This window comes from Leptinotarsa decemlineata, unplaced genomic scaffold (assembly GCF_025532065.1).
Source record: "Leptinotarsa decemlineata unplaced genomic scaffold, Ldec_3_MD MMD2_P_RNA_scaffold_6, whole genome shotgun sequence".
Taxonomy (NCBI): domain Eukaryota; kingdom Metazoa; phylum Arthropoda; class Insecta; order Coleoptera; family Chrysomelidae; genus Leptinotarsa; species Leptinotarsa decemlineata.
This window is the reverse complement of record NW_027412533.1, coordinates 4587343-4609816: the sequence shown is the minus strand read 5'-3', so window position 1 is coordinate 4609816 and position 22474 is coordinate 4587343. Positions and strand designations below refer to the sequence as shown.

The 22474-nt window shown below is 34.2% G+C and overlaps 1 protein-coding gene across 1 annotated transcript in view; it reads right to left on the bottom strand.

Annotated features, from left to right (window-relative positions):
• Window positions 1-22117, bottom strand: part of Sbf (SET domain binding factor) — a 35715-nt gene extending 13598 nt beyond the window's left edge. Inside the window, exons 1-13 of the mRNA XM_074169852.1 lie at window positions 21976-22117; window positions 21832-21917; window positions 21623-21778; window positions 21441-21569; window positions 15854-16315; window positions 14254-14942; window positions 10205-10313; window positions 9726-10097; window positions 8115-8488; window positions 2991-3283; window positions 2791-2934; window positions 752-1454; window positions 430-632 (exon numbers count right to left, since the gene is read on the bottom strand). Coding sequence (XP_074025953.1) covers window positions 430-632; window positions 752-1454; window positions 2791-2934; window positions 2991-3283; window positions 8115-8488; window positions 9726-10097; window positions 10205-10313; window positions 14254-14942; window positions 15854-16315; window positions 21441-21569; window positions 21623-21778; window positions 21832-21917; window positions 21976-22030 — 3775 coding nt within the window. The 5' untranslated portion in view covers window positions 22031-22117. The remainder of the gene's footprint in view (window positions 1-429; window positions 633-751; window positions 1455-2790; window positions 2935-2990; window positions 3284-8114; window positions 8489-9725; window positions 10098-10204; window positions 10314-14253; window positions 14943-15853; window positions 16316-21440; window positions 21570-21622; window positions 21779-21831; window positions 21918-21975) is intronic.
• Window positions 22118-22474: the final 357 nt, after the last annotated feature.

The following is a 22474-nucleotide window of genomic DNA, read 5'->3' as shown; positions in this document are numbered from 1 at the left end:
ATACAAATTCGAATAGACTTTCGAATATTCGAGGAATGAATGAAAGAAAAAACTTGATCGAGGATTTGGTTAGGAAATGAAGGTCATTTGTAGAATACCAGACAAGAAGGTAAAGTATTTTCTTGATAGATAAGAAAAGTGTCTTATTCCGAAACTTTGATGTACACCCTTGAGATTGATAGTGTTTGAAGTGAAATATCACTTACACTGAGCGTTTCTATGAATGATGTCTGCTCCAAATCCATGAAGAATGTTTGGAGTACAAACTGAATGAGAAACATTAATTTTCACATAATGTTTCACATAATGTTCCATAAACTCCATTGGTAATTTGTTTACTATACTTCTGATTATAGTATATCAAAGCAGACAAAACACAAATTACATTCGAGATGTTATGATCCATAGAAAAACAATGAAATCGCATACCTGTAGACGCTGCTGGAGCCGGGTGACTCTTCAACATGCCCATTACACTCTTCCCGTGGTGTCCTGCGCCACGGAGAAGGAGCGCTTTCGTACGAGGATGCCGCCAAGTTATGCTCGGGATTCGACCTTGACGATAGCAGCGACAAAACCGGCGGATACTTTCGTCCGTAACAGACGCCGGAACAAGAAAAAGAGCTGGATAACTATAAACAAAGAAATTGTTTTTCAACTAGGAATTGTTAATGTTGATTTTGGAGATCCACATGATGTCTTGAGACCTTCTAATTCATGAAAACAAATTATTTCATTCGAACGCACATACCTTCTGCACATCATGTAGATCGCATTGACCGATGTCAACCGGAACTGATCCTGCTGCGTAGCTTTACCTGAAGGGGACGAGGTGGTGTTGCAGAGACCCAGCCGCTGCCAATCCCTTACGTAGCTGCGCTCCTGCAACCGCTCTAGCGTCTTCGCATCAGTCGGTGCTGGCGTAATCGGTGTGTGGCCTGTCTCGAAGTCGTCTATCGATATTTCGTCATCATGATTGTAATCGTCGACGATCGGCAGACTCATTCGGCCCGGCGAAGTCATATATTTGTTGGAGCTGTTTACGTTCATGTTGGGTAGGACGTATTTTTGTCGCTTCGATGAGGACTTCTGCTTGAAGCCTGCCTTCCTTGCGGTCTTCAGCAGTGTCTTCTTGGCGAACCCTCGCAGAGTGGCGTTCTTCTCTTTGTTTTTGTGTAACGGCGTCTGTGTAACCACGACTTGGCCCGTGAACGCGAAATGGTGGAAAACGTCAGGCGGATGTCGAATCTTGTGTATGAGCTTGCGCAGAGTGTCCACGTTTTCAGGAGTCACTTCTTCGTCGAAGGCAAATTTCATTAGCTGGAAGGTACACGAGCGCAGTTGGAGGCCCTCTTGAAGCCATTGGTCTAGATGAGCGAGATATTGAACGGCCACTTTCTTTTCTTTCGTGAGAGATGTTACAGGGAATGATCGAATGACGACTTGTTCGCAAGCTAAAAAATAAAAACACTTTGTAGACTACTCAAGAAATATTTGAAAAATTCAATGTAGAGTAGATCTAAATATTATGGAATGTAGATATTATAGATGAATGTTGGATATACCGAAATAATATTTACGAATAACAGGAAGGAAGGTTATGTAACGGAAGTCTATGCCAAGAAAAATAATGATCGTCATAGTAGTGTATATACCTCCGCATATGAGGAACATTGTTCAACTATAGAAAACATTGCTCATTGTTATCAGCAACACAAAATTTATATTTTTGAGGATTTCAATGTCCTTGAAGCATTATGGAAAAATAATGAACTAGGAATAATAGTGAATTGCCCTAATAACTCTAATGCTCTCTATCTATCAAAATACTATGGTTATTTGAACATCTGCCAGAAAATCAACATCCCAAATGATAGACAAAAATTTTTAGTTCAATGGTTTTTTCTCAGAAAAAGTCTACAATTGCCAACATATTGGTATTTGAGCAAATAATATAGAGGCTCTGGAGAAAAAAGGCCAGTTGGATGTAGTCTATGCAGACTTCTCCAAGGCATTTGATTGAATGGATCACAACATTATTTGGTTTCATGGATCTGTCTCCATCATGACTTGAAAGTTTCTGGCCGATTTCAGCAAGTTCAAGTAAGAAATGCTAGGTCAACTGTCATTCGTCGGGAGTACCTCAAGGGTCTCATTGTGCACTTCTTACGTTCAACATTATTGACATTACTGAATGTTTTGAAAATTTTAACTTTTTGATGTTTGCAGCTCTTAAAATTTTTAGACCAATAGAATCATTAAAAAATGTTACTCTGTTACATGATCTAAATAGCTTGGATAGGTGGTGTATTGAAAACAATTTACACATGAACATCAGCAAATATAGTTTTATCAGCTTTCACACAGTGAATGAAAAATTTCACAACTCATACTCCCTGAATGGTAATCCACTAATACTTCAATGAAGGTTATAGGAGTAATCTTTGACGAGCAATTGCGATTTGTATTCATATAAATATTTTGATGTTATATTGAAATAATTTTTCATCAACTTGATCCAAAAATATTATTCCAATTTTGAATAATAATAATCATCCTGTACTTCGGAAACTGTTACAGTTTATGTTAGGGAAATACAGTGTATACATATTCAAAAAAGCCTTTATTATGAGACTTTTACCAAACGGTTTCACAAATAGTAAATAGATGAATCTGACTTAAGAAATTTTGAGGAAGAAAAAACAATTTTTAGTAGAGAATTCTGAAGAAGTAGGTGAAATTTGTAAATGGATTGAATTCTCCGAATAGAAACATGACTATTGAACTTACCAAATGAATCACACGGTATTCCCTTGAATATTATTCGATAATTGGTCAGGAAGATGGCGCCCTCTGCAGGTAAGAGTGGCGGTCCTCCTAAAATCCCCGCACTGCTCTCTTCCCTACCGTCTGGCAGAAGATACACCCTCAAACCTGGAACAACAATATCATAACAACTCACGACGCAGCATTATCACGAAATAATTTACCTTCCATTATAGACTCCTCCCCAACTAGCATGTTAGGAGTGAGTATCTTAGGTTTCTGAATAGGAGGCAACCGTTTTGACTCCCTGTACACAGCCTCTAAAGTTTCGATGTGCATGTGCACAACCCCAGGAATCATCTGGTGTAGGTTCCGGATGTGATCTCTAGTAACGCCTCCCTCATTGCAAACTTTATCGATAAACCTGGATACTATCCTGATGACTGTGTTTCCAGTTTCGCCTGGGTCCTGATCCTCAAAACCTGATTCTGCATCTGCGCTGTCACTCTCAGCAACACTGCAATTATGTTTATGAATATTGGCAAACAAATAGTCAATCCTCGACGTCTGGTATTTCTAGTTTGAAGAAAGCAAGCAAAGGTTTACTTTGGAAGGATTTTGCAATTTAATCAAATCAAATCAATTCAAAATATGCTTTATTACTCAAGATCTGAACATCTTATTAGCAAAGTCTAGTAAAGTAAAATGTGTATATGGGACATTAAATTAACAAATTTAAACTATAAAATAATGCTTAGAGACAAGAGAAGAGTAAATGGACAGAACAATGTTGAGCCCAGCTGAACAGATACAAATATAATTATATTAATATATGAATATTGAGTAAATGTAAATATATATTGTTACATAATGAACATTGATAGCCATTTTGTGTTGATTTCAATAACTTGTCTACACAAAGCTACATGCCAATTACTCGATAGAGTAATAATAAAGGCTCAACTCGCCAAAACTGCATATAATCGCTTCATTCAACTTTAGGTAATGAAGCGCCATCTGAAAAGATTGTTTACAATTAATTTGGTGAATTTTGTTGAGGTTGTGGAGCAGGATCGAACCTCTTTTGCTGACCAGTGCCGGCTGCTGCTGACGCAATTTTCGGGACATTTCGTCGATTTCCTCACAATAAGACTCTGCTGTGATGGTTTGGCCCGGTTGCAGAAAGTTATAGTGAATCACAGAAGATGCTGACCACCATACAGTAACCATGGTATTTTTTGTGGGTTTTTCACTTTTGGGAAGTGCCGGTTGTTCCTCCATTCCATGCTCCGTTTGTTATGGGTGAGTCTCCACAAGGGTTCACAAATTGTCGTCCTGGATTACTGTAGGTCGTCCACTCCGGGGCTAATCTTCGAGGCTAAAACCTCTAGAACAAAATTTCGCAAACCAACGTCGAACAGTGCGTTCCATAACACTGTCATTGCCAAATGCCTGGTTAATTTTTGGGTTGTTTCGGTAGCGTTTTGTTTCAATTTGGATTCATAGAGAAATATTGGCCAAAAATCACTTAACGTCATCATATAGTATTAGGTTTAATGAGCAGAAAACAAAGAAGTAAGCAACAAATTTTCTATCATCAATAAATACCGCGACACAGTAGAGTAATTATTTATTGATATATATATATATATATATATATATATATATATATATATATATATATATATATATATATATATATATATATATATAGAGGAAGGGTAGTCGTTGCTGACTAGTTAAGAATAAAAACTATTGGATAGTGGGGTATTGCAGCAAGTAAATGAGTACTCTTTTAAGTTAGTCCAAGCTTTCGGAAAATTATATTTCCATCATCAGGGAAACTACAATAATATAAGTTTTAAGGTAAAATCAAAAATATTAATTGTTCATGACTTACATCTTATGTGAGGATGGTTACATTGATGTTAAAGAAAAAATGTTGATACATTGGAGAAGATGAAACTTGATACACAATTCTAAATGCTTGAGATTATTTTTTATAAAATATTGTTATTCGTCAGACCGTTATTCATACCATGCGTGCAGGATTCAAATGAACGAGTCTGAGAATAGAACGTTAAAATGCCAGAGTGACATCTGTCAATTGATAAAACTTATATGCTCTCACTAGGAGTACCAAGTGTACTCTAGTGTATAATGTAAAATTTATGTTTGGTAAAATTATTATGAAAGATTAAATTTAAGATATATTATACAATGGAATTGTTTAAATTGATATTGTTTTTGTAAAAGCTTTTATCTAGAGTCAATAAGTAGGAATAAATTTCACTCAAGTGATTAATGTCTGTTTTTTTATTCATACAATTGTTATTTTCAAAAATGTAAGACATTTCTAGAAAGGACCTCTTAACTGAGGTTGATTCAGTGGCTAATACTTTCATTGCGTTATAATTCATAAGGTGGTCCAAATTATTCACATGGTCTGCTAAAGAGCATCTTTCTGGATGTAATCTACAGTCACTTTTGTGCGAAGTAATTCTAGCACCTAATGATCGTGAAGTTTGGCCAATATATATCCTGTCACATGATTGACACGGAATACTATACACAACATTCACTTGGTTTATTAGAGGGACCTTGTCCTTGACTTTGCTATGGATTGATTTAATGGTAAGTACCGTTTTATTGGCTATTTTAATGTTAGGTAAATTTTGAAAAATCCTAGATAGTTTGGGAGTGATCTCCTTGATAAAAGGTAAGGATGTAAAGATGAATTGGGTTGGAGCATCACTAGTTATATTGTCATTGACAGGGAGGGTTAAATTGGAAGTTAAATTATAGTTTTCCAGAGATGTTGGTGTACTGAACAAAATATTATTTATCAAACGGATTGGATAAGAATTTTCTATGAAAAGATTAGCAAGAATTTTAAGATTTTTACTATGGAAGCTTATGTCAGAGATTTTTAGCACTCTATTTTTCAGTTGCTTGACCAAGTTCACTTTCATCGAATGTTTATGATACGATAGGTAGTTCATGTATCTACCTGAGCTGCAAGGTTTTCTGTACCAGTCAATTAAGACTTTGTTATCTGTTGTTCTGATGAACTTTGTATCCAGGAATGGTACTGACTGCAAGTTATCTTCTGTTTCTATCGTAAACTGAATGTATGGGTCGTAACTGTTGAGAGTGTCAAGAATCTCATTGATGCCATCATGAGGCAATGAAACTATGATATCATCTACATATTTTTTCAAAAAATGAGGTTTAAAGGATAATACTGGTAATACTGTGTCCAATACATCATCCATCACATATGTTGCTAATATTGGAGAAATAGATGCTCCCATGGGAGTTCCAAAGGTTTGCTTATAAAATTTGTTATTGAAGGAAAAGTATGTGCTGTTAAAAAGGAAGGTTAATAATTTGGAAAAGGTTTCTTCATCAATGTTACAATGATTACTTATGTTGCTCCAATTCTTATGGATTGATCTTTACATCTTTACATCCTTACCTTTTATCAAGGAGATCACTCCCAAACTATCTAGGATTTTTCAAAATTTACCTAACATTAAAATAGCCAATAAAACGGTACTTACCATTAAATCAATCCATAGCAAAGTCAAGGACAAGGTCCCTCTAATAAACCAAGTGAATGTTGTGTATAGTATTCCGTGTCAATCATGTGACAGGATATATATTGGCCAAACTTCACGATCATTAGGTGCTAGAATTACTTCGCACAAAAGTGACTGTAGATTACATCCAGAAAGATGCTCTTTAGCAGACCATGTGAATAATTTGGACCACCTTATGAATTATAACGCAATGAAAGTATTAGCCACTGAATCAACCTCAGTTAAGAGGTCCTTTCTAGAAATGTCTTACATTTTTGAAAATAACAATTGTATGAATAAAAAAACAGACATTAATCACTTGAGTGAAATTTATTCCTACTTATTGACTCTAGATAAAAGCTTTTACAAAAACAATATCAATTTAAACAATTCCATTGTATAATATATCTTAAATTTAATCTTTCATAATAATTTTACCAAACATAAATTTTACATTATACACTAGAGTACACTTGGTACTCCTAGTGAGAGCATATAAGTTTTATCAATTGACAGATGTCACTCTGGCATTTTAACGTTCTATTCTCAGACTCGTTCATTTGAATCCTGCACGCATGGTATGAATAACGGTCTGACGAATAACAATATTTTATAAAAAATAATCTCAAGCATTTAGAATTGTGTATCAAGTTTCATCTTCTCCAATGTATCAACATTTTTTCTTTAACATCAATGTAACCATCCTCACATAAGATGTAAGTCATGAACAATTAATATTTTTGATTTTACCTTAAAACTTATATTATTGTAGTTTCCCTGATGATGGAAATAAAATTTTCCGAAAGCTTGGACTAACTTAAAAGAGTACTCATTTACTTGCTGCAATACCCCACTATCCAATAGTTTTTATATATATATATATATATATATATATATATATATATATATATAGGTACAAAAACACATGACATTTAAACGGACACAACTTTCGAAACAACCTAATAGATGTGTCCCATGACTTAACATGAATATTTAGGCGTGAAAAGATTTATTTCAGATGGATTCCTCACAAAACAAGCGCTATTCCCAATCACCAGAAATACAATACTCTTCTCACCGCGCGTCTCACCAACTAAGTTGACATATTCAGTTTCCTTCATTTATTATATACAGAAGTATTCTAAACATGGATCCGTACGGAACACCAATTGGACAGTGTACTCTATGCTATGTTTAACAATTTCAACACAGTGCATTCGGTTATTTAGATATCTCTTTCCTGGCAGTGGTGCCTGGACATTCACTGGCAACAAAAAAGCTAACGAAGGAACCATATCAGGACTTGGGTCCAAAAAATACAAAAAGTACTGGGAAAATATGCCTGAGAATTCACACGGGAAAACCTTCATAGGCTTCCTGAAAAAAAAATTGAACTGCTTCATTATAACAGGGATCGGCTCAGACACTTGAACAAAATAGGGTTGTATAATGGCGATCATACCTGGAGGCAGTGCAACAATGGCAAAGACAGCTCTTCATGTTTTTTGTGAATGTGGGGCCGGCAATTTATGGACAACTCAAATTAACTACAGAAGAATATGACAATCATCCAAAAAAATCTTGGAATGGGTGTCACGAGAAACAGTTGATTCCCAGGTAGCATACGAAATGTAGACAAACATTGAATTTATGACGTTTTGACTATAATCTCTTGATTTATTGCTCGAAGACAATTTCGTGTGAAAATTTAAAAAATTAATAATTTAAAAGGCGAGTCCAGCAAATCTAATAATCTTCACCTCTTACCTGTTTGCTATGCTGTTACTTGCTCGTTCATCATCAAAAAGATCCTGCTTACTCGCCTTGTGTCCCATATCCAGCGGTATCAGTAAATACACCATTCGATTGGCATAGTGTATTGCTTGACTATACATTGTGTTCTCTTCGCAGGTCGTCAGTTCTTTCTGCTTGTCATGGTCGATCGAGTTCCAGATGCGCATTTGTTCGGCGGCGATTTCCAAAGCGGTCGCCTCCTGAGCTCTGCTGAGCGCCGATCGTCGATGCCAAGTGTAGTCCTTACTGTCTCTTGGAGAAGTCGGGCTGAGCATTTCGACGGGCAGTCTCGGGGCGAGGCTGTCAGCTCTGGCGGAGTAGAGGGCTTTGATATCTTTCTGAACGTCCTGGTGGTAGTAAATTGAAAATAATAATTTAGGTGATGCACCTAATAGTAATCCTTGAATTTAAATTACTGATGGGACTTTATAGAGTGATCGAAGGATGACAAATTGTGTGTATCTAGCTGTCTATTGATAACTTTCGTACAATTAGTAAATGTGGTAGGTGTGCCAGAAGGGTGCCCCACAAATATGGAAATATGGAGAAACAGTGATGAAAAGGTAATTTTCATATGTAAACGCGCCCCTTTTATCTCCAGGGGGTGCGCTACAGTTGGAATATTTGAAAATAATTTCTTATTGCACATCTATGACATAAAACGAACATACATGCAAGAATACAGCCTCCGAAAATATAGCGGAATGAAGAAACAGTGATGAGAAGATAATTTTCATATGCAAAAGCCCCCTTTTATCCCCAGTTGGGACGCCCCAGTTTGAATATTCAAAAAATTTCTTATTGCACATCTACAACATAAAACAAGCCCTTTCGGGTGATCGCACGCGTTTATATGTATAGTTGTTATCAGCATTGCACCCGTGCGTAGTCGGGGCGGTGTGTATAATATATTGATAATGATATAATAATTCATAAAAAATATCCTCTATTTTTTAGGACTTTTTCAATTTCATTCCAATAAATCGTTTGTTCACCAATATTGAATTAATTATTCAAAACTCTTATCTGAATGTCTTATTAAATATTCATGTTGATTACTATTCATTTCAAAAATCAAATTAGAATATTTCAATTTGTTTTTTGCCAGATAAAAATAATGGTGCAAAGTTTGAGTTTGTATAACATTGATATGTCTAATATATTTTTTGGTTTGTATAAATTAATACTTGGTTTCCTATAATCCGATTTGAAAATACATCTCATAATTTTATTCTGAATACATTTTCAATATTTCAGTTAAAACATTTTTTCTAATTTTGAAAAGTATTCCAATTATGGGAGATATTCGTTTACATAAAATTTTGATACATTCACAACATGATAAATTTTATTATTATTATTTTATTATTCAAATCATTTTGGAACCAACTACAGAACCTTTGATACCCACATTGCATGAAATATTCAAAAGAATTTCATGATCTCCCACAATGAAAATGTAGTGATACCAGAAGAAGAAGAGATATTATCGTTTTTCATTATTAATATTTACAGCAGTAAAAAAGTAAAAGATTCATCTGAGATATTCGAGAAGTATAAGAATGTAAAAAAATATTTTTCTACCTGGTAGAAGGCTGCCTCCCAAAACTGCTGGTTGTTCCAAACAGCATGCTCCTGGATGCAAGTATATGCAAACTGTATTATGCCAGTACACAACTTCCTGCAGAAGATCGTTGCAAGTGGCAACAGAGCAGCTGCAACACCGTGTTCGTCCATTGATGAATCATCTTGGAGGGCGCAGTTCATCAGCCGCACAACAAGGTCAAATTGCTGGTGTTCTAGCATGGCTTTCGTGCCACTGACGTGGTGCGAGAGCTCAGTGCACAGGGCCAAACGAGCTTGCTTAGATTGAAGAGCTCTTAGGACAGCCGGAAAGGTTTTCCTGGCATCGGAAATTTTGTTTTCAAAGATGCAATTTATGCAGTTACGGAGAACCTGAAAAGGATCACCATGAATGTTCAGTATGAGGTGTTGAGGTAGAAATTGAAATAGATCAGTGAGTTCTAAAACCTAATTTTTCAAACTTTAGTTTTTTAACTTACTTCTAATCTTCTGGCAGAATTACTGACGATATTTTTGTTATCGTTCAGATTGGATATGTTTGGTCCCATAGGCACTATTCTGGGTTGTATCGGTCTCAAAGAAGATAACCTGTAAAAGTATGAGAGAGAGGTGAGTAATCAAGTTTTCTCAGTTTTGACATTCAAGTGAATGTGCAAATATTATGAATATGAAATGGGTGCTGATCAAAAAAGGCTTTGAAAATTTCCTCCTAATCAGTTTTTCCTTGTTATTTATTAAATGTACCATCCAAATTGCTGAAAATAGCTTTGTCCAAAATCATATCAATAGACAAGCAAAGCAGTAAAGAGTACAGAAATGAGGCAATGGGATGATTTACATTGCAAGTGAAAAATTAAACAGAACAAAACTAATCAACACTTTTACATTATAATAGAACAGAAAGTTGAGATTTCATTCATCAATAATGGTTTCATTGAAAAACTGCATTTCGAGTTGGTTGGGAATTTTCATATATTTCACAAAGAAAAGAAACATATCAGTATGATAAATAAATAGAAATAACATTACTAACTGGAAATCTATTATGTACCTTTATGCTTACAACAAAGTGAATGAATTTTGAAGAAAATATTTCAAAAAAATTAATTTTCAGAAAAGAAAGTATAATGACTTTACAGAGGGCAGAAAAGTTCCACATCGTGGCACATCCTGAACTTTGTATATTCTGGCACGCCAATATGATCTTGCGGTTTGAGAAAAGGAATGGCATTATGTTATATAAAGACTGCTTTTCAGTCTGACCCATATTGCAGTTAACATGAAAAAAGAAAATTCAGGTCAACTCTCTTGTTCATGCATGATATTTGAAAAAATCTAAAATTACATCTATTTGACACACATCCATGAATCTTTTATTTATGCAGAGCGGGATAGGAAGCAGAAGCCAACGACACCATTTGAAACTCACGCCAAGCAGTGTTTCGGTTGTGCAATCTTGCATTACATAACAACAAAGTGAGAATCTTTAATGATTCAAAATACAAAAGCACAACGGATATACCAATTGCTAAAACTTACCAGGCATAATCGCCACTGCACAAAAAAAAAACATAATCAAACACAAAAACGCTACACTGTTGAATGTGAATGCATAGAGTGATTCGATATGAATATAGAATAGAATTCTGTTATTTTTTTCTAAAGTTGTTGGTTATCGTTCGATTTTTCATATGGTACCTCTGTAGACGAAATTCTAACTGAAAATGCAAATGAAGAAATGACAAAATTCAACCCTTTGGTGGTTCTGATACATCATGGAATAATTTTTTAGTTTTTTTTGAGAATTAGAATATATTTCCAAGTTTCCACGTGGAATATATCAAAATATGAGTAGTTCTCAAAATGTTATTATATCATAGAAAAAAAACATATGATATTTTCATATCACTTTGACACATTATTCCATCATAGGAAAAATTTTCATTTTTCATTATTCTTGTAATTATGTTTCTGGAAACTTATAATGATGATGAATGAAAGTTTATTAGCAGAAAATGATCCTAATATTCAGAAAACCTGGCTATTTATAGGTATTTCATTGGATGACAGAATTTAGAACAGAAAAAAAACATACTAAATACTTAACACTACATGAGAGATTAAAATGTGGTTTGAGCTACCAGTGATCCAGACCTAATATCATAAAAAAAATTGTTTTTGAATTCATGAAGGCTTTTTGCTATCTTACCAAAGGTAAGAAGTTTGTCATAATCATTTTAACTTATATAAAACTCATATTTCAACAATACTTGAAATATTAAATTTAATGGATCCAAATGTATCTATACAAAATACTACCACACCAATTGAAATATTGCAGAGTACATTGAGAATTCTGAAAAAATTAACCAAACATAGGTAAAACTTTCATTTTTATCCCTCATAGCAACCACTCCAGAATGAATGATGTCATCTATCTGCATCACAGAGTATCACTGAAAAAAGTATTCATTATGCAGTAATAAACTAACACAACGAACAAAATATTTCCTCCTCAAATAAGCTCTCAATAGACCTGGAACCCCATTATATTAATGATTATCTTAATGATGATTACCAGTGATTTATTTATGATCGTATTTGATCAGTAAAACTGACCCAGAAATGTAAGGAATAGCTAAAAATGTACTAGTTGCAAGATCTCACTACCTCTTGAAGTTTCCAATAATCATGAATACTAAGCCAACCCAGTTAGAAATATCCACTTTCATAGATTAGAAGCTTTGAACAGTTTTTTATGTGGACTGCTGGCGATGAAAGTTGTGTTGAACGACTTAATTCAACAGTTTTTGACTTGAGAACGTTGAAAACATTGAGAAAAAAAAATCATCTTAAAATCGAACCTATATCACGATCAATCTCCTAACTTGATTCTTCATATTCAATTCTGAATACAAAATACTACCAAACCAAATGGAATATTGCAGAATACATTGATAATTCTGAAAAAATTAACCAAACATAGGCAAAATTTTCAACATTTCTACCCCTCATAGCGAGAACTCTAGAAGGAATGATGTCATCTATCTGAATCATCTATTATCACCGAAAAAATTATTCATTATGCAGTAATAACATTTTATAATGAACTACCACAATGAACAAAAAATTCCTTCTCAAATAAGCTCTAAATAGATCTGGAACCCCATTATATTAATGATTATCTTAATAATAATTAAGAGTGATTTATTTATGATCGTATTTGACCAGTAAAATTGACCTGGAAATTTATTTATTTGTAATACAATACTCTACAAGACATAGTTCAATTACAGAGCAGGAAATAACAGAGTATAATAAATACATCACAAACAAGTGACTGTAAAGTCTACAAACAATACAAACAAGTGACTATAAAGACTACACATTTTATATTTATTATAGGTGACAAAACAATTATTTTAGGAAGTGGGATTTTATATTTGACAATTTGCAACTAAATATATCTAAATTATCGCTAACAGAATTTGTCACTTTACACATGGTATGGATCGGAGAATTCTCCAGAACATTTGTGCGAGATGTTTTTATATAGAAAGTACTCGGGTGTCTGGATCAGATTCTAGGAATGTAAATATTAAACTTTTCCAGTAATGTTGGGCAGTTAACTATGCTTTTGATAATTTTATAGGTTAGTGCAACACTATAATATTCACGCCTTTTTTCAAGACTGCAAAAGTTATGCTTTTGTAGCAATTCAGAGTGGGTTTTTAGGCTTAGCAGTTTTAAAAATCGTCGTTGAATTGCTTCTATTCTATCAATGTTATATTGATAAAAGACACAACTGACACGTATTCTAACTTTGATCTTATGAAAGCATAGATTGAAGTTTTTAAGGTCGAAGTTTCTTTGAAATCACTACTTTTACGTGCAATTACTCCGTACAAACGACAGGCGGAGGTTACAACATTATCGATATGCCTATTAAATGATAGTGCAGTGTCAAATGTGATGCCAAGATCAGTAAATGTTTCTGGTCTCACCAGGGAAACGTTTTCTATTGAATAATCAAAGATCAAGCACAAGTGCGCAATCTTTTAGGATTAAAGCTGGAATGTCATTTGGACCAGTGGTCTTTTTAGGCTTGAGCGACCTTAGTGCCTCGTATACTTCGTTTTCACTGAAGCTTGATATATCAAGAAAGTGATTATTATCAATATCAGAGTTTGGTTGAAAAGGGGAAGAAGCGGTAAAACCTACACCCCATGAAATATTATATTTTAATTCATGGGAAAAATTTTATAATACAATACTGGAATTCTTTGAGTAACTCATACTCATTATAGATTTAGATTATGGGCTGGTCTTCTTCTTTTCTTCGAATTTTGAAATTTTCATTAACACTTCCCAAATAATTTTTATTGACTGACTGGACATGAAGAAGCATAATTTTTTTAATCAAAAACATTAATGTCACATATTGTTCTTTAATTTTATCGAATCACTCTGTGTCATAAAAACAACTCTAATCCTCACAATATCCTGTTAAAAAAACGTTTCAACTCACCTTGACTTCAGATTGTTTTTCGACATCCCCTCCTCTATAATCGCCTGCACTTTCTCCACGCTGATCATCGGCAATGGCGGCTGATGGATCCTAGCGAAAGCCCCTTCAGGAGGCACAAGAATCTTCTGAGAGTATGACTGTGGATTTGGTGTTTCGTTAGTGTAGAGCTGCGTTGCGAGATCCTGAATATGTGCAATCACCAAACGAGGATCCTGTGCTTCAGTCTTGTGCAGCTCGTTCAAGTTACTATACAGCTCATCCCAGACGTCGCACGGCCTCCAGGGGGGCCCTCGCTCCGATACGAAGCTCGTGAAGAACATGCAATCGAGCACGCGCGTCGTGAAGTCGCAGTCCTTGAGGTTGCGCTCACCGAGGAAGGCGGCCTTGTGAAACGTGATAACAGGCTTTGGGTGGATACGGATAAGCGTCAGACAGCTGCGGTAGCCTTGCAGAAGTTGCGCGAACGTGCGCATAAAGACTGCGCGGATTTCCTTGTCGAGCATGACAGGCTGCGGAGCTCGAACGGCAAGAGGGGGGAAAGCGTGGTCTGCGCAGCTCAGCTCGGGCTGCAGGATGATGCCAAGTGCCTCTTGCGTGTTGCTTAGCAGAGGTTCAGGAAGGAGTGGTAACGATATACCGTCTGGGATGGTTATAGAACCTCCGTCGAGGTCCGCTACTATCACGTCCATCTGAAAGTGGTGGCTTTTGAGGAAGTTGTAATTGAATCATTGAATGAATAAATGAGTTTATTGAACAGAAAATATCCTAATAGTATAGGAAAAAATTGTAATTGGTTGGTAATTATTTTACGCGCCGGATGGCTGCTCAGTTTTTTTAACAAAGCAGGTTGTGGTTCTTATGTAATTGGTGAAAAATTTATTGAATACATGAGTGTCTATAGTATTTGTTAGTTTGGTGAGAAACTGAGAGCTATTAAAAACATGAATCAACACAGTGAATTAGAGCATATATAAAGAAATTGATTTACTGAGTTACTGTTGTAACTTATACCAGTACATACAGAGAAAACAATTACTCTTACCTTTGAACCATATCAGCTAAATTTGGTTTAAAGATAGTAGAATCTTGTATCCCGAATGTTCTTTTTGTAGGTGTCTTACATAACATACATTTACTGTTGCAACTTATACCAGCATATACAGAGAAAACGATTACTCTTACCTTTGAACTATATCAGCTAAATTTGGTTTAAAGATAGAAGAATCTTGTACCCCGAATGTTCTTTTTGTAGGTGTCTTACATAACAAAAATTATTTGTTATGATTTCATTTTGAAAATATTTCCTTTATAAGTTATATGCATTAAGCATTAGTTGAATATTCCAGCTACTTATCTTCTTCAGATAGATTTCCAATCAACACTTTTTTAGATAATGGAAGTGTGAACTTCTAATACTACCTGCATGATTTATGTGCATTCATCTCATTCATCAAAACATTTATGCACAAGCATGATCATACTTTTAGATTTAAAAATTGTAGTTACTTGACAAGTATTTCTAAAATAATTTAATGATGCTTCAATACATTGATGTTGTATTTTCAATTCATTTTCTACAGTTCATATTTTGAAAACTTACCAATTCTGCCACTTCAGATTTCAATGAAGAATGCACCCCCATAATGAACGGAGTAGGAGTGGAGAGCACTTCAACGAGAGGGGCCGGCAGCAGAGGAATGTACACGTGGGTGTACCTAAAAGGATACATCAAAGCCGTCAAAGCCCTGCAAGCTTCCGTCAACCTGTTATAACTCTTTGAGTGGAAAAGGATCTTGTGTTCTGTCATAATAGCACAAAATAAAACCAAAACATTACGAATGCCCAGTTGGTGAAAGAGCAAGTTGACAGAAGAGTGTGTAACGGGTAAAGATGGCGATAGAGGTGGTTGAAGGGCTTGCCGGTCTCCAGCACCGATACTGAAGCGAACTTGAGGGCCCCCTGGAGGTGGAACTTGGATACAGCCTAATATATTTCCAACAAGGGTTTCTAAATGTACTGGCATGTTTTCTATGTATACCGAGTAGATAATGCCCAAACAATTCTGAAAATGAAGGGATTTACATTGGGTAAATCAGAAATAGACTAAAATATATGGATGTAGCCGTTACTATGTGGAAGAAAATCATCATGAAAATTGAGAAATAAAAGTTCCTATGTTTTTACACCACTTGTATTTGTAACTAACGTTACTGCAGTTTTGTCGTACAAGGATGTTTTCAAACTAATACAATAAACTCTTGTATTATTGTATCAGTTTGAAAATGCCCTTGTATAATATTTTCAAACTAATACAATAAACTCTTGTATTAATGTATTAGTTTGAAAATGTCCTTGTAGGACGAAACTGCAGTAACGTAAGGTACAAATACAAGTGGTATAAAAACATAGGACCTTTCATTTATCATTTTTCAAGGGATAGATTTATTGAAATTACACTGATTTGTATAAAATCAAACTTTTTTAATGTTGTAGGATAAAACATAACTTTCTTTTCAAAGAATATAAATTGTCTCAAACAAACGTCCTCTAAACTTTTACTGTTGGAAGGTCACTTCAAATCGATATAAACAAGGTATGCTGTTCATTTATGATTGGAGTTCAAAAGAATACTGCTGAAGTAACATTTTCAAAGTCATTAATGTGATGAAATACCAAGTTAACGGAATTGACACCTTACAGAGCGACAATTTGAAAACTTACAATGGCTATATCTGAGCAATCAAATGAAATATAAGAAATCGTTGAAAACAACTTAGGGCGGGGTAAACAAAATGATGTAATAGCTACTTGTTTTCACTTACTCCCTCGCTCCCAGCCACCCCCACTTTATATTCTTAAATGGCCATCTCCACTTTGTGATATCTTATCTAAAAGCTATTAAGAAATGCTCTTTAATGGTACCCTAGAAAGCTTCATTCGATGTAGTAAGTTTTGGTTTATTAAATAGAACACTATTTATTTGAATTTTAATTTTATTTATTATTAATTTAAGAAATGTTTTAAAACATTCTTATTACCATTGTAGCATTAATATTAAAACCCTTAAACATTTTAGGACTGTACTATTTTAGTTTATTTGTACCTGAAAAAAATTGACTAAGTTGATAAATAAAAAAAAACAAAAAAGGGTTGTTTGAAATATTCGTTTTTGAGAGGTATTTTTGTATTGCATTTTTTACTTTGAGACGGGAAACGATACTCTTGTACACGAGAAACATAATTTTTATCTGCAACAATGGTGTACAAGACAGTTGAACGTGTGGAAATGATTATTAAGAACTTAACTTTTGAACATATGCCAACTAGTAGCAAAATTTCAAGAAACTTGGTACTGTCACAAATAAAAAAAGGATTAACCAAGATTACTGGACGATGCAACACAAATTGAAGTACTCGGACAGTTTGCAATAAATCATTTTATCGGCTCGTCAGACAGCTACAGCAAACGGAATATCCCGCGAATCTGTAAGGACAATACTTAAATTATATAAATTTCATCCATATAAAATGCAAATCCTTCAAGAACTTGGTGACAATGACCCTGACAGAATTGAATTTTGTGAAATTATGACAGTTAGAATTATCGTAGAACCTTGGCTCAACAAAAATATTTGCTAGAGTGACAAGTGCACTTTCTAGTTAAATGGAAACGCAAATAAACAAAACTGTCTTTACTGAAGTGACGAGAACCCACGATTATCTAGAGAAGGGCATACGCAATACCCCCAAAAAAGTTAATGTTTGGGCTGGTAGGTATATTGGGAGATGCAATTATTGGTCCATTATTTATAGAAAAAAATTTAAATGGCCAAATGTATGCTCACATCGAACCTTGAATCATTCATGAATTAGATAATCAGAGAGACATACAAGGCAATTTATCTTTAAAAAAAAATTATTACATTTTCAACAGGATGGGGCACCTTCTCATTATGTAGTTCCAGTTAGACACTGGTTAGATAATAATTATGCTAATCAATGGATTGGAAGATGCCCTATTGAATGGCCTCCTAGATCCCCGGACCTAGACACAACCCGACTAAATAGGGCAACTAACGGAAAGAATAATCCAAGAATGCCAAGCTATTTCCAGAGAAACATTTGCCAATGTACGTCAAGAGTTTGAAAATAGACTCTATCTATTATTGTCCTGAAAATAATGGACATAATTTTGAACATTTCTTAAATTATTATGATAAAATAAAATTTTAATTTAAATAAATAGTGTTTCATTTAATAAAACAAAAACTACTACATCGAATGTAGCTTTGTATGGTACCATTGAAGAGCATTTCTTAAGAGCTTTTAGATAAGGTATCCCAAGTAGGGGGTTGCCATCCAAGACTATGAAGTTAGAGTGACGGGGGAGAGGGGGTAAGTGAAAACAAGTTAGCTATTATATCATTTGTTTCTCCCTCCCTATCATGGAAATTGTTTATATTTATGCTACTTGGGAAGAATTCAGTTAGAACAAACATACCTGAGAAAGCTATTGTATAGCAAAACGTGTTGCAATTCAGCAAACTGTTCAGTGAAAATCTCATGATGAAAAGTTACTTGAATAGTTTTTGGTTTACTTAATAGTACTAACTGAAAATTAAAAAAAAAACAAATTTTCAGTTATTACTGGCCAAACATTTAGAAAAACCGAAATTTTGACTTCACTTTTGCTAATTTAAAATCCATTATCACAGACAATAATTCACATAGAAGGTTCAAACTGATATTATTTTCTTAATTTTTTTTAAAGAAAAGTGATACAAATTATTAAGTAACAAAAACAAAAATTATTTGGTGCTCCGGAGCAACTTGATTGATTCCAGTGGCACATTTGCTTTTTCAGCTGGAGGAAAACCCGGAAAAATCTACAGTCCCACATCATCTGAAAATGTTGATCTGCCAATGTCCCCTCTTTCATAGAATAAAATGAAAGGTGTCTCCAGAGGCTCCAATATATTCAAGATATCGACAGAATATTTAGTGACACGACTATTATCAAACTTAAACCAGTCAGTTCCGTCTTTGACCAATGCGTAATAATGACCGGATTCAACGCCAGAACCACAGTGAACAATGACTGCATGAATATAATAATAGTGGTCTGCTAGATTGAATTATTTTGAACCTTCTTAAGAGTTTGATGCTTCTGTCAGAGGTTGAGTCATGTTTGAAGATCATCAGTGTTATCATTAGATTGACTGGTGCCTCAGATATACTTGTTGTTCTATAATAGTCAGTTAGTTTGTCACATATTTGACAATACAGTTGATCATCACCCGTTAAAAGTTCTATTTTCAGATAATTCAACAATAAGCTCTGCATGGATTGGTTATCAGTCATATAAGGAAACGATAGTTGAAGCTCCAGAAAGTCACATACGTTTTTGCTACCTCTTATCATGTACTACAATGAGCTAGTGAGGATTTTACCACCAAAAGATCTGCAAACACAAGACAAGATAGACTGTATGGAATCATTCAATCCAGAGCGGTCAAGAGTATTGATTCTGCTATTTTTCTGCTCATTTGATTTCTTTACAAGAAAAGGATTTTGTTTGAATACTATTTTCTTATCTGGATCCAAAGTTTTATCATAAGACAACAATAATATACTACGTTAAAATTATATCTAATATATAAAAATGGATGTTTGTTGGTTGGTTGGTAAGTGATAAACTTCTACATCGCTCAACCGATCGTGATGAAACTTGACATGTATAAGTAATTTTTCATAGAGATGGTTTTTAGGCTATCAATTTTTCTGTAACTCGCCACTAGATAGCTCTGCAGAACAATTTTTTGAAAGCACTGTTTTATAACGCTGCGCATGCCTAAGTTCGTTCATTCTGATTCTGTCAAAACATTGGAACATCAGCGATATAGCAACATGGTACTAGTATTCAAAATCGGTTTGGTCAAAAAATTTTGTCTGCTTGTATCTTCGAAACAAAGACAGTTTTAGTAGATGGATGAAACTTTTGTGCAAAAGGAACTGCCAAAAAAATTAATATATTACTTGGCATAAGATGAAACAATTAATCAGCTGTAAAAAACTTATATGAAGTTTATTTCCAATCCTTTCAAGAAAGTCTACTTACTATTTTCCTATAAATACTGTTCTTTTCAACTATGATGGCTGAAGATTACAAAAAAACACTGTTTTCTATTATATGTACATTATTACAGAGATCTAAGATTTAAGAATTTAATTTTTATTTGATTTGTACTTTTATATTTTATACTCACACGAGTATAAATTGTTCTGGAAATAAGTATTTTTGATTTTATATAGGCTAATAGTTAAATTTTACTTTTATATTTTTCTATGATTCATTTATATTTTCATAGTCTTCTATGATTCACCTATTTTTTTTTTTTCGCTAGGTTAAGTTGAAAAGCAGCCTAGGCTGATACTTCACCTTTTCATTGACCCTCAATCATTGTTCTAAATTTTTGTATTTCATTTTTATATTATTTCGATGAATGAAGACGATTATTATTATTATATTTTCTAATAAAGATTCCATTGTAGTCCACTGATGAAACTTGGCATATGCAAAAACATACTTTCTTTCTGAAAAATCGAGAGAGGGGTTTTTGAAATTTTTTCAAAAAACATTTTTTGATTTCAAAGAAAACAATTTCATTTCAATATTTTCATGTTGTACATCAAATTGTAGGCTTCAGAAGGGTGAAAAAAAAAACTAGTTTGAACTCTCTAGGCGAATAATTGTCTGAGATAATGCAATATAAAAGAATAAAAGCCTAGTCAAATATTCATTTTTAAAAAAAATTTTGAGTTTTGATACTTTGATAACTAATTGTCCTAGTAACCTGAGATTTTAGATTCTTAATATTCTTTGTGGGTACTATTGAGCAACCCAAACATTATGAAAATCCAAAATGCATATTCCAGGCCATCAGTTGATTTGACATAAAATGACCCTCATGGAGTTTGAAATTGAATAATTTGAAGTAGAACACTCTTTGATGGTGACAAACTTTGAAATGGTAGGATAGAGAAGAGATTATAATAATGAAAAAAATACTCATCGGTATTATCAATATTATCAACTATTTCAACAAAGCTAATTTGTTGTGTTGAACAATTCAGCTGTCATTATTATGTATTTTGTTATGCAGAACCTTATAGAAACTACAACTTACTCTAAAAGTTTCAATGTAATCTAGCCTTGAGACAAGAACAAGGCATTTTGGAGCATACATTATACTATGGTGAGAAATTGTTGGTATCGCTCTAACAAGCGGGGTTTCTCCTTCCACCGCATCTTCCTCCTGAAAATAACAATCACAAAAACTGCCACCATACTATTTTGAACACAACTCACTTCATCAACAGGTTTGCTTGGAGTTATGGACACGGTCTCATTGAAGCAAAGACATGCACAATAATGTCGATTTGCATCTATGTCTGTGAGTACCGACACGAAAAACCTTGGCTCTTGCCTTTCTGTGGACAGGGTCCATCCTTGAGGTTGACAAAACTAAAACAATCAAAGTTTTGGTTGAAATTCACATCACAAGTGGCAAAAAATACCCATTCTATTCCATCAATGAAAGGGGTATCGGGCCAATCTTTCTCAGGAAATCTCTGAAGAATCAATCCACTGCTTATACCGCTTCCTGCAACAACACAGAGTTAGATTTTCTTGTAAAAGTAGCTTCAGGGTAAAGTCCTTACTTTCTTTTTCGTGATCATAGCCTACCACCACAAAGTAATCTGCTAATCGTGACATCTTTCAGCTCACTTCGGGGAAGCACAATTTTTCATTAAAATAATCATTTTTGTATTTTCTCTTGAAAAAAAAATACTTCAACTTATAACCTCTACACTGCACTAGTTTGACGTGTATGAAAATACCATCACAAGTTACGAGCCAGTTGTGTCAACAATAACGAACTAATTACTTAGGAAAGGAGCTTTCATTGACGTTAATTACAATTTTGTTTTGATTTCGACAGCCACACCCAAATTATTTTATTCTAAACAAATCTTTACGCCATTTTAGCAGAAGCAACCTCTCAACTTTTGACAGCTACCACTGACAAGTGTCTCTAAAAAAGTCAAGGCCAACGACAGGCTCCTAGACTTGGTATGGTATAATACTTAATAATCATTACACTCCGATATGTAATTACACAAAAATAACTATTACTGCATTTGTGTTTGGTGTAACGTT